At 35.6% G+C, this 13532-nt stretch overlaps 1 protein-coding gene across 1 annotated transcript; it reads right to left on the bottom strand.

Moving 5' to 3' along the window:
• Positions 1-239: 239 nt before the first annotated feature.
• Positions 240-8949, bottom strand: LOC149028278 (inositol phosphorylceramide glucuronosyltransferase 1-like). The gene is made up of 10 exons (XM_089135720.1): positions 8419-8949; positions 8028-8148; positions 7675-7860; positions 5539-5699; positions 3143-3250; positions 2743-2880; positions 2499-2651; positions 1836-2121; positions 1605-1728; positions 240-962 (listed from the first exon to the last, which is right to left on the bottom strand). Exons 1-10 carry the CDS (start codon positions 8656-8658, stop codon positions 821-823), a joined length of 1659 nt encoding a protein of 552 aa, XP_088991846.1. The 5' UTR covers positions 8659-8949; the 3' UTR covers positions 240-820.
• Between the last annotated feature and the right edge of the window lie 4583 nt (positions 8950-13532).

Here is a 13532-nt window from a genome sequence, read left to right as displayed (position 1 = left end):
TTTACTTATAAACTTTGGTCCATCTTAAAAATACGCCCTACATAAGTTTTCTGCTCGTGAAATTTAAAGGGTGTAAGGCTGACATAGGAAAGCTCCAGCTCTGTTGTGCGAAAAACTTTCTTCCCTTTTTTTTCCTTCCGTTTGAAAGCTTTCTATCTCCGATTTAGCCTGTTAACCCCCACACCACCAAAACCCTAATCCCCAAAACTTAAATAAAACTATAATTGGCAGGATCACTGACCTACAAGTGAGGTAATCAATCCTCACGTAAATCAGTGTATGAATTTCTTTTTTACTTTTTTATTTGATTTAAGGTTCACTGGATTCGGTTTACACGCACTTGGATTACATCTTAAAATAATTTCTTTTTATATAATTTAAATATATTATCAAGAAGAATTAAAATATGACTTTGTTAGTTTGTATGGATTTTCAGTCACTTCCATCATCTGTTTTTCATATAGCTTCAAGTTATGATTTAGTAAAATGGATCGCACTTATCAATTGCAAACAAGAATCATATAAACAACAGAAAAAACTTTGATAGCCACATCAAATTGATATTATTGAACATGGGGAAAAAATCAGACTAATATTATTGAACATGGGAAAAAAATAACAAGGGATTCAGAAGTCTGCATTCTCGAGAAGCTTCAGTATACGTATCAAATGGGTGTGAGTTGCTTGGTCGTTAAGAACGAACTCTTCCAACCTTTTTTTTTTTCTTTCTGCGAGGGGTTTAGCGGCGTAGGGTTGTTTGGGGTTTGGTGGGGTCGCTGAATTCTGCTACTACTTTACAACATGAACTCAAAACTCTGGATCAGCAGATGCATGAGTTTCTTGTGCGTGGCATGTCTCGCCGGTCTTCAAGGCCTCTTAAGAATGCTCTGATTGCCAGGCGCTCTGAAGCATAAGTCATAAAAGAAGCCAAGACTATACCTCCTACAACCATCAAACCTAACCTGTGGAGCCACATTGTTACAACAAAATTCACTGTGAACATGATCACTTCAATGGATATATTCAGCTTTCAAAGGAAACGAGGAGATCATGTGCAACAAAGAAGTTCAACTAAGAACCTACCTTTGTGCTTCTCCTGCTGTAAATACAGTAGGTACTAGACACTAAATGCATAAAATAATATCAAATAATAATGAAATATTAACGTTTCAAAAATTATAGAAATAGAGAATCTGAGATTTTTCTCCCCCCACTATCAATGCATCAGGTGGGCCAAGGGAAGTGGGTATGTAAGGTATTTGAGTTGACAAAAATCTAGTGTTAGACTTCTTTCCTGATTCAAACGGCAGACTATTTTTGTCATTTCTTATATCTGGGAACTAAAAACTTTACAAATCCACATTTCAGAGAACATATTGAGGTACCATATCTGATGCAATCTCCCAATTTCTAAAATATTATGTATGTTGTACTGCGGCTCAAAGTGGAATTCCGATTTGTCAAATATTTGACGGGATTGTAGATATAAATTCATGACAAGATATTCAAAATATGAAGCACCAGTAGAATTTGCATCTTCAGGAAGTCGGATAACTGAGATGAGAAAATGCTTTAGCAACAGCCCTAAAGAAATTGAAAATTACCTCGGAAATAATGCAGTTATTCCAAGAATACATGGGAGTGAAGGTGCAGCTACAGCCAGTAATGCCATCCCAAACCCATAATACAACGTTGCAACATCAACCGAGGAGGCCTGCCGTTGATGACCTACATTACAAATAAGTGTCATCAGTTCATTAAAGAATGTTCACCACTACCTTTGTGGGAGTGTATTCATTCGAAAAATGTACCTATACACAAAAAAAATAACAAACCTTTCCTATCGTCATTGTCAGAAGAATCACGGTGAGCAGGATAATATCCGGCTTGAGCTGCCATCATCTTTCCCCATTGATGAATCAAACGGAGATAACTTCCAAACAATATAAAGAAGATAGTGAATGTCCACTCATACAGCAGCAGCAAACCTGTCCATGGCATCACTTGCCGAGGGACAGCTGCAAATGCAAGTGCAAGGGACACCACAGCAGATATGAAGCAGGTGAAAACAGAGACTCCAACTAGATAAGTAGGTACTTTGGATTGTATTCCAATAGAGAACTGGTAAAAATCACAAATGAAGAGTTTTAACAACCCAGAACAGATGAAATTTTCAAGTCTTATACAGTTAGAAGGTAACAGAAAATTGGACAGTATGCTCATATTTTTTTTAAGAAACATTAGGAAAAAAGATGCACAGGACAAATTCCAGGCAGAAAGAAACTATCAGAATACATTTCTGCACCATCCTACAGCATGGACTGCATAGAAAGCAAAACTTATGTCTGCTTTGAGAGTATGGATGAGAAACCAGTCGATTTTAATTCTGATCATGTTTCGTGAATACGCGGAACATTCATGCACTATTTTCTTTCTTTAAAAAAAAAGGGAACGAAAAAAATACAAGCTACAGGTTTGAATTGAGAACAAAAATAGACCATTTGATTGGAGTCAGTGACTGACGATGACGAAACACCAACAGTTGAATACGAATATGAAAGTCCAGCACCACCTCTGTGTTTGTAGTAAAGTTTTATAATTTGACCAAAGAGAAAGCCTCTACAAAAAACACCAAAAAAATCCTTCCGTCTCTGCATCAGAATGGAAAAGTTTTAGTTATCTCATGACCAAAATTATTGCTTTATCAGACTTAAGAACAGCTTCAGTCCTGAAGGAACTCACTAGTAGAAAACACCGATTGCTGATAAGAAGGAGAACAAATATGGGAAGAAGAAAAAGAAATTTGACTAGAATAATGTCCCTAGGGTTCCTGCCTCCCCCTGTTCCTGGAAGAGATTCCTCAAGTTGTATCCGAACATTCTGCAGCATCAGTAAAGCTAACCAGTTAGTTGCAGGTGCATTGGATCCTCATCTCAATTTCTTTCATATGCCCCATCCAAATGCCAAGCAGATAAGTTCCCCAAAATCCATGATATGCCATAGGAATTAATAAGCTAAGTAAGCACCACAGACATTAAAGGTCTGCAGTTATAAACCAAAGTATCAGCCCTCCAGAAGCCCACATAAATTTACAGAAGCTATAAGGTGCATTCATGATAAAAATGGAACTTGACACAATCACCTGCCAAAGGTCAACAGGGTTCAAGAGCCACGCTGTCCACCAGTCCCATGGTTTAAGGGGGCCAAGTGTGTAGTGGACAACCCGAAGTTCTTTCTCATCTACCATCCACTGCTTATACAATAGAGACAAAAAGAAGATCCATCAGAAAATAGACAGGAAAAGAAAATTGATGTTATGAACAATGGCAAACACGGTGGAAATCAAATGCCCAATCAATGCCAAATCTAATTATATCCTATAATGATTTATTTCTATTAGGGTTTTTCAAATTATAAAGACGGAGCAAATTGTGTCTTGTTCAAATTTAAGTTCCATTAACCAATATCACTAGATGATAGGGTTTATCAAGAGCATTGCCAAAAAATTCATTCAATGTAGTGCAGTTGCCATATAAGTTCCATGGTGGGCTTAGCTCACATCAATTCCATAAGGGATTTAGTGGAGGTTGACATGGCATTACGTTCCCTCACCTTACAGGCCAGCTGTTAGAGGCATGGTACTAAATTTAGCAAAATTTCAATTCTCTTGAGCCTACCAAAATGAAACCTGGTTCTAAATGAAATTGAGTCAGTTGACTAGATTTGACAAAATCTCGGTGTTCTGATGAAATTTCAAGAATTTCATGGGGTTGCAATTATAGTCTGTTTTGTAAATTGTAATTAAGATTTGCCTACTTCTCAATATCTGTTCTTGCATTTTAATGAAAGAGTCTCAAAGTTTTCTTGTATATCCATGTTTAGATTTGTAATACATGATCCAGTTTCGTCTGCATATAGCCGAGCATGTGTGAATCAAGAAGACCAGTTTGTGTTTGGTTTTAGTTAAAAAAAAAAAAAAAAAAAAAAAAAAAAAGGGACATCGCCATTGTGTTTATTGGCCTTAATTAGACTATACATCAAAAACCACATGAAAAAATCACCTAAAACCATCATCGGTAACATGGGTATCCATATACCATTATACTATGTTTCCTGTTGAAATTTCGGTAACTCGGTGTTTCGAGGTGAGTAATCCAGAGGCTCATATTAATAGTATCACTGTATCAGAGTAAAATTTCTTGGCCCAAAACCTCAAATGGAATGGTGACCAAATGGCCAGAGTGAAGATGCTACAAAAGTGTAACCTGTTCTCACAAACACCCTAAAGCGAAGTGAAGCAGCTTAGAAAGGGCAACCTGATCTGGATTCTGGAGTAGGTGACCATGGACATTGGTCTGGAAGCAATGGCATATTATGATCCCGTGTCAGTCATTTGGGGGGCTGATCCCACATTGGTTTCATAATGAAAATGGCGGGAGTAAGCCATAGGTTTGCTTACATCGCAAGCGGGAGTTTAGTGGTGAGTTCTCCTGAAGTTCATGACATAATGGAACCCCATCTAGTTAAAGAATCAAAAGCTCACTAAAGTACTATTTGTTTGATGAAGAAGAAGAAAACATGAATCTCCAACTACTAACATCTCTACCTAAAAGCAATAAAAGGGCTCTCCTTGAACACAAAATGAATCTAAAAGACCACAAAACAAATAAAAGGTCTATAAAACCTTTTAATTGGAACTTTTTACTATGAATATGGCTTCATTCCAGAGACTTCACCGTTTTGGTTTTTGTCCTGCAAAATTTTAAAATATCAGATACAGAATGTGCATTGTTTCAACCAAATCTTGACTAGTCTTGCTGCTCTCGGCAACTTTGGCACAGTCTTCCCAAACTCTTCATTTGCTCAAATTTTTTAATCAGACACAACCCACTCTTCTTGCATCAATTGCTAAAGAACAACATTTGGCTCCTTGGCTCCTGGTTTGCTGCACACCACCGCCATTTGGAGGAGATTGAAATGTGGAGGCAATGCACAACTTAATGGTTTATAATTTGATATCATTTCATTTCTAACGCGTATTTAGATTTTCTTTTAACACTTGAACTGTAAGTGTTCTAATAATAAAGATTGTAATGTTCTCTGAGATAGGCAATACCATTGACAGATACAGCGCAGACTACCAACCATAGGTCCAAAGTCAAACTACAATTTTGAATAAGGCTTCCTTTTTTTGTTTAATATATACATATTTTATTCTTTAAATAGTTTCCAATATGTTTCAGGCCTAAATTAGGCTGAACAACAACTTTCATGGTCCAGTTAGATCACAGGGCAACCAAAACCAGAGGCTTGAGGGGGAAAAAAATAGAAAAGAAAAGAAAAGAGAAGAAGAAACAGAAAACAAGATACACCAACTTGGCAGAGGTCTTGCATCTCAGCCAACTCATCTTGGTTTTGTGGATGATTGAAGTCAGGTCCACAAAGGACCTTGATCCTGCATTGCACAAAGGCTTGCCTGCCCACTGAACAGGAAAAATACTACATCTATAGAAAACAGAGATATTAGTACCTACTTACCTTATTGGCCAGCATATACAGACCAACATCTGCATTGTATAAGGTAGAGAGCCGCTCCATTTCAACTGGTCTAGAATTCATCACATCAGATGATAACTTAGGGTCAAAGATATGCGCATTTGCAAATCCAGCGAAGTATGAGTTAAGAAAACCCTGATCACCTGTTATCAGGAAACAAAAATTCAACTAAGCAAAAGATCTATCTACATATGACAAAAATATAAGCTCAGGAAATTCAAATAGCTTAAGATACTTTCTGATTCTAATGGTGCAGAAAAGCACTTCATTTAGCAACGTCACTAAAGGTCTTTGGGCTGCAATTTTGCGCTTAAATCCTCTTAAATTTCGTTACTCGGAAAGCAATCAATTTTTAGCAACATCATGTAAAGTCATTGGGATACGTTTTGCAATATGAAAGTGGGTGACATGCAGAAGGAACATATCACTTAATGTTGGCTTGCCACCTCCACTACATGACCATTGAAGCACATCTTTGACCAAGTGAAATCTATGCTCTCATATTATTGTGTCAATGTCTAAGGTTAAATCAGTGATTCAGTATACTAATGTCATCATAGAATGAATCTTCTAGCTAAAAGATGTGAGATCCTAGAGTAAACATCAATCTTTTTCTGTAAATCATCCTTCTTAACCTTATAATGTGTTAACAGAGGATATAAAGTAGCAAATGATTAAATCTAATCATTCCATGTAATAGTTACTCGTGTTTTTATAACTGCAATTATCAACATCCATAAGTCAATATCAGATCCAGGGATGTAAATTGAAATTTGATGGATAAGCTGGAACAATGGGAAATCTTTGCAAAAGACAGGTAACATTAATACACATTTTCTGATTCAAATGGTACAGAAATGCGTTCTATTTTAGCAACATCAAGTTCATAGGGCTACAATTTGCTCTCTTAACATTTGTTACTGAAAGGAGGTGAAGAAAAGCATTGTACTTCAGCAACATCATGTAAGGTCATCCAGCAACAATTGTGGAAATAAGGTGAAATGAAGAAGGCATATATCAATGGAGTTTGAGCTGCGAACTCAACTACCATGAGCATCAAAAATCTTCTTCAACCAAGTGAAATCAATTTCTATGTATGAGGTTGAATCAGTATTGTAGAGTTATAATTGAATGGATCTTCTAGTTAAGATGTGACATCCTAGCAAATTGAACATATCATTTTTGTTGCAACTCATATTTCCTAACCTTATAACAAGCCGGCAGTGGATATAGAATAAGGAATGATTAAATGGGTCTAATCTTTTCCATGGAACACTCAATCACCAGAGTGCAAAGATAACTGCAGCATAAATATCAACAAGTAAATTTTGAGAGACATTGTGGATATGCACCGAAATTGATGAATATGAGATAAAGGAAATCCTTATGAAAAACAAGCAAATCACACTCAAAAGAAATAGCTGTCATAGTTACATTAGTTTACATTCTACAAACAAATGAACAGTTTTTAGCAATGCCGGATAGCAGTTCATTTTCCAAAATTGGAAGTTTATGAATAGAAAGATGAATTCAATTAAAAAATAAAAAATAAATAAAAAACCCTTGCATGCTAATGCTACATATTAGACCAAATCAGTTCTAAATTATAAGTGTAGTTGGACCAAACTCAGAAAACTGGCATGCCAACTCCCCCCCCCCCCCCTTTTCTTTCCTTCTTTTTTTTTTTTTTTTTTTTTTTGGGGGGGGGTAGAATGCCAGTGACCGAGGTGCTGGCAAACCTGTGGTGAAATGACATAGCTCTATTTTCTGGAAATGATAAAAATAACCCAGCTTTCCAAAAAAAATCAAAGTAAATACCAAATTCATCTGATAACTGATAGAGATATGATGTGAGGAATGGTTAAATTCATTTGATAACCAAAAAAACAAACAAAAAAATTATTTCCCGTAGTATTTTGATGTTGGACAAAGAAGGGTTCATAACGGATATTTATGTAAGAAATGTAATGTTACTCTAAAGATTGGCTGCACTCCTATATTATACCTAATCAATAAATGGGTCATGTTTGGGAAAACCACAAAAGTAAGTGAAATAACATATCAGATGGCCAAAAGAAGTAATAGAATTGAATAAGGATGTTCTAAGAAGAGCTTTACCTCCGGTATAAGAATAGAGGGTGTTCACTTTGTTCATCATATCATTAAAAACTGTTTCAGACGGCTCCACTACCATGACTCCGGAATTTAACCTTTCAGAGTGCTTCAAGTTTGCACAGAACTTTCTACATTCAAAGAGATCCTCAATACTCTTGAGCACAACAGTATCCGCATCAAGATACACAACTGAAAAAGACAGACATTTTTTTCCAATATAACAATGTATAACGTAAACTAGCAAGCTAACAGGTTTTCATCAAAATCAACAATTCCATACTCTCTTGTGGGGGAAAAATAAGTAGAAAAACGAGAAGTTCAACTACAACAATCAAATGATTAAACAAGCAAGCTACCTTTTTTGTAGTCTGTCAAGTTAAATATCTTCAGTTTGGTATAAACACCCCAAAACCTCTTCGGCCGTACTTGATTGGGGTTTGCCAACAAACTTATAGTCTGCACAATCCAACCATCTGCCTACAGGAAAATCCAGTGTATGAGATACTACGAAACTCGAAATTATAATCCCATTAGCCGACCCCATTTAGTTGGGACAAAGGCATATTGGTTTTTGCTATAGTCCCATTAGTCAAAAATCATGACAAAAGAAAACTAAAGACTGCACAAGAAGTTACAAAATTTATTAGCAATTCAATTGATTGGGAGGTGTAGCTCGGAATTAATAGTCCTAGAATTCAGTTGTGGAACCCAAAACAATGAAAAGGAAAGAGGAAAAGAAGAAAAAACCTGAAGGAGCTTTTTGGTATAATCCGAAACGCCATCAGAAACGAGAACCACCATGTCCTTGGTGGTGCCAGTGTCCCGAATCGATTTGCCGAGAACTCGAACACCGAGTAGGAACTCATCGCCATAAAGAAGAGAAACATAAGCCTCAGAACTAGTTTTAGAGACCCCAACAGCAATTCGGAATCGAATTGAAGACAACAGGATCACAAGATAAATGAAACCGGAGAAACCCAGTCTCATCCTGTTAAACTCGATACGAATCAAAACTTGAATCGAAGTTTAAAATGAAAAGGCGGAATCTTTTCAGTGATGATTATTGAGGGGAAAAAATAAAAAACAAAAGCCTGGAAGATCAGCAGCACAGGTGGAGAGTGGCAAGATGATTTGGATCGAGAAAGAGTGGAAAGAAATCGAAGAATCGTTGAAGGTTTGGAAGACCTGTAAAATTCAAATAGGAAGAAGGGTGACTTTTTGCCCTTACTGTTGTGCTTGAGTAGTCAGACTGAGAAGATTTTCACGTAGCCACCACGCTGGTTTGTTCAACTGCGCCAGAATGTGTGAGTCAAGAGGGTCAAAATTGAACCGAATTGAGACGTTCGTTTGGAACCGAACCGCATCCCATGTGGAGCAGTGAAAGTGATTCCTTCTTTCCGGTTCAATTTCATACAAAGCTGAAAAACCAAATAATTACCAAAGCCTCTATGTGAATGAATGTGACACAATAACCATGGTCGTAAAAGTATATTTTTATATTTTTCTTCAAGTATCTCCCGGGTGGAGCCAAGATTGAATATGGTGGGGCTGAATATATCTGGAACCAACGCGGGACTCACCGTGGGTCCCAAACTCATAAAATTTTCTTATTTTTTGACGTGTGGTGCTTACATTAAAAATTTAGGTAAATTAAGCTGAAATTCTAAGCGAGATTTGAATTTCCATTAATAAGAAAGAAATTTTAGGAAAAAAATTTAAAAAAAATAAAAAAATCAATGATTATGATTAGATCTGATAAAATCAATGGTTGAATTCTAACAAGATTCAAATTGCTATTAGTATAATCAAATTTTAAGAGAAAGAAAGAACAACAAATAAAAAAAAATAAAATTATACTTTATGAAATGAATATTAGAAAAATCGTGAGTGTGTGAGAGAGAGAGGAATAATTTGAGAAAGAGAGAGTGAATACTGATAATTGTGGAGAATATTTCGAAAAATTCCAATGTCTGTTAACTACTCCAATATTTTGTAAGACGTGTGAGAAAAAAAAAGAGAGAAAAAATAGGAATAAAAGAGGAGATTCATGAGAGAATAAATAAGAATGAAAAATATGAGAGAGAATATAGGGAGAAATTCATGGATAGTGAGTTAGTTTTTAATTTGAATCTAACATTTATTCCTTAAAACTAGGGGTTTAATTTGAATCTAACATTAATTTGAATCTAACATTTATTCCTTAAAACTAGGGGTTTAATGATAACCATTTGATTATGATTAAGAATGACATTTGTACCCATCATTTATATCTTAAATTTTTATTTTTAATTTTTGGAGGGGTCCAAATAGTGGTATTTCACACTTAAAGTGAGAAAAATTAGGAAAATATGTAGGCATTTTAAAATTTTTACAAATCTGGGAGGAGCCATGGCCCCCTCTGGTCCCTACTTGGCTCCGCCTCTGACTATCTCCTATAAATATTACTTAAAGAGTGATTTCTAGTCCATCAATTTTGCTACCTGAATTTCTATTTGGATCAGGTAGCCACTTGCAATTCGGCCATCACTGCTGTTGTTTTTAAGTGTGAACTTGCTATATTGGATTGGTTCTGAAATTCTAGTCAAGTCATTTGCTGTAGTTGAGATTTTTAAGAGATTTTTCTTTTATTATCAATATTATTATTATTATTATTATTTTGGAATGGAGGTTCTTCCAAGCCAGCTTGCACGCACCGCGATTTACTTCTGGGGGAGCTTTATATTAATGCCGCCGAGTGGGTGCGAACCCAAGACCTTCCCTAAGGAAATGGGTCAATACTTAATCATATCCTTCTCCGTTAAGATAGAGGATTATCTTACAAACATTTAGAGGTGAACTCCTCTCTTAAACATGCCATGGAAGAGTCTGAAGAAAGTATAATCCTTTACATTGATCCTGACGTGAGTTCAAATAATAGTTATTGTTTCTAATGAGTCTGGATTACCGCCTCGTCGGAGAGCTCTTCTGACACTTTTTAACAGCAAATATTGTGTGAGGACCTCCAACGGATTTTGCCCAAATTTTTGCCTCAACAGGGTTTACCTCTAACGTGTGGGACCCACGAATGCAAAGCTGATGTCCCCACCCTATTGTTGGTTGTAAAATCGTCCCCACAACCCCAGGACCAAACTCTCCTTGTCCAACATTAACATTTTCCTTTTCCAATGCATTTTTACCATATGGGCTGCGACGCGAATAAATATGAATCTCTATTCATGGGCCCATTCATTTAGCCCACCTTTAATAGACAGATGGATACGCTTTTCTAATCATATGGAAAGTTAATTGCAAAAGTCTCCCACGCTCATTTTTAAATCTTACCTTTTAGAACGCAGCATCTCTAAAGTTAAGTGAAACTTCAAATTTTCCTGCTTGTCTGAACTAACTGATTGCTCAAGTAATTAAAAAGGGTCCAAAGACAAAGGCTATCAGAATATATAGACAAAGTGAGTGTGGATTAAAGATGATTGAAGGCACAAATGACAATACTAAAGGAGATAAAAGAAGATTGGATTTAAAATGAAAAAGAGAGGCTAACTGAAACTCAAAACAGTTTTTTTCAAAGTTCATGCATCATCTATGTAGAATTAATTTAGGCTAAAATGATCGTTTTCTCTGTTAGTATTTGAAAATTTTCTAGCGAGTCAATAAGGGAACTATTCAATTAATGATTAACAAGTCAATGGATTCAATAAAGTTAAATCTAAATAATCAAAATGTCATTGAATACGACTCAAATTAATCCAAGTAAATGTTGTTCATAGACTGATTACAACCGAGAACAGAATGTTTTTCAGTCAAGTCGGCTTACTATATGCAATGTAATAAGCTAAGGAGAAGAATAAGCTTTTGCAACAGCCCTCTTCTATATTGACAAGAAATCAAACACATCAACAGATGTTACGAAGAAAATACGATCCGTATGCAATTATATAGTTAAGAACGCCAAAAGAAAATAATGTAAATCATGTGAGAGAGAAACCTCACACTAGTTGGTGGGCTTGTGCCTCTAATTGGTTGTATATGAAATTAAAAAGAATGCAAGTGAAATTTTTTCATACATAAAAAAGGTTATTCTTATTTATTTGGCCAAGTTTTGTAGTTTTTTTTTAGCATATGCGACCATGTTGAGTAAATTTTTTTCCTAATCGTCTAGTAAGCAATTATGTTGAAATCTTGCCATTTGTTGTTTAAATGACTCATATATCCTTTTAGGTGTAGAAAGATTAAAATACGATAAGTTTTCTTCCCATTTTACTTTGTAGGTGGGTGAAGGGAGAATCCTTTGACCCATCTTCTTCTTATATATTGCCGGAAACCTCACCATTGCCAGCCACCACTACTTCTTCCCCTGCAGCCCTCCAGCTGCCAATAGTTAATTTCAATTTCCAGTTTTTTTGTGACGATTAGAGAACCCGACGAATTTCAGTTCAAAAAAATGAAATTTTTGAAATTTTGAAAAAGCGGAAGGAAAAGGGAAGAGCTGAGTACATGTGTGAACACATTTAAGAGGGAAAAAGTTAATCTGAGAAAAGGTGTTTGGCCTGTTGCTATAATTACTTTTCTCCCAGGTTTATGCACCTCTTTTTATGGGTTGATGTTTATCCAATTCTTATCATATTTATTAGGTAATTGGATAGCAAGCTCTGACTCAGTTTGTTTGATCCTGGATGCGTTTCGTTTCTCTCTTCAATTCGTTTTCTGGTTGTTGTTCTTGGTGCTTATGCTTGGTTTTGTTTCACCTAAAATTTCGCCTTCCATGTTCCTCTTTGGATAGTGGTCGGCTGTTCTGTTCCTTGTTCCTTTGGGCCTATATATTTTGTGGGGTCCCTATATTTGCAATAATATTATTAATAATGTATTTTTTACGTTATTAGTATTAAGCATCAATTAAACAAAATACCTGACTTTTATCCTAGATTTGCAAACAAAATAATTAATAGTCCAACCATGAGTTACTTACTTTACAATTATACATTTTATTTCAATATAAAATCAATAATTTGCAGTACATAACAATCATTATATATTATCTAATTTCGATTTTTCAATTTTCTTAGGCATTTATAGTAGTACCGAGTTAGTAAATTGATAAATTTGAGTTTTTTTATACATTTTGATATTTAATAAATATTTTTTTAAATTTTCCATAACCCGTTTATGGATAATATATGGGAGATGTGAAGGAGAGTTTCGATTTTAGTTTCCATTAGTGGCATTTTGAATATTTAATATATATTTTTTTTAAATTTCCGTCCGTTTATGAGGAGATTGTGTGGGGAGTTGGATTGATTTATTTTTTAATAGGCATTTATCCTTATTTTCTTTTTTTGTTTTATTGGGGTCATAGTGATATTTCCTGTGAGAGAGCTGTGTAATTAATATTCCTAGCATTATTTTAAAATCCAAGGGGCCATGGCCCTGGCCCCTTAATGGGTCCGCCCCTAAATGCACCAACGGCAAAATCGCCAGAGAAGACGAGGGCGCCGAACCCATTTGCAGGATCAAGAGTGCACTGTGTACATTTCTGGATTAGAGAGTGGGATTGGGTTTTATGAAAACCCGTAAAACTCTTTTTTTGTCTTCACCTGAATACATCAATTAAACAGATGTTACCATTTTGTTTTAGCTTTTAAAGCTTTGGTCAATGTCATGACAAATCACTAAGCACACTGTACGCATATTTTTATAAAATAATTAATGACAATTGATAAGAGTTGGAAGTCACGGTAATAAATGGGCAATTGCATTGAAATATCGGAGATTAATTCGCTAGATTTTGTTGATTCATTGATTTCGACAACTAGTGAAAGGCTGAACTTCAACGAACTTTTGCACCTTGGTTTTAAATTACCAGAAAA

This window comes from Hakea prostrata, chromosome 1, assembly GCF_041222555.1.
Source record: "Hakea prostrata isolate BN-2017 chromosome 1, UWA_Hpros_2, whole genome shotgun sequence".
NCBI classification, from domain to species: domain Eukaryota; kingdom Viridiplantae; phylum Streptophyta; class Magnoliopsida; order Proteales; family Proteaceae; genus Hakea; species Hakea prostrata.
Note: the sequence above shows the minus strand (reverse complement) of the source record. Positions and strands in the feature narration are given on the sequence as shown.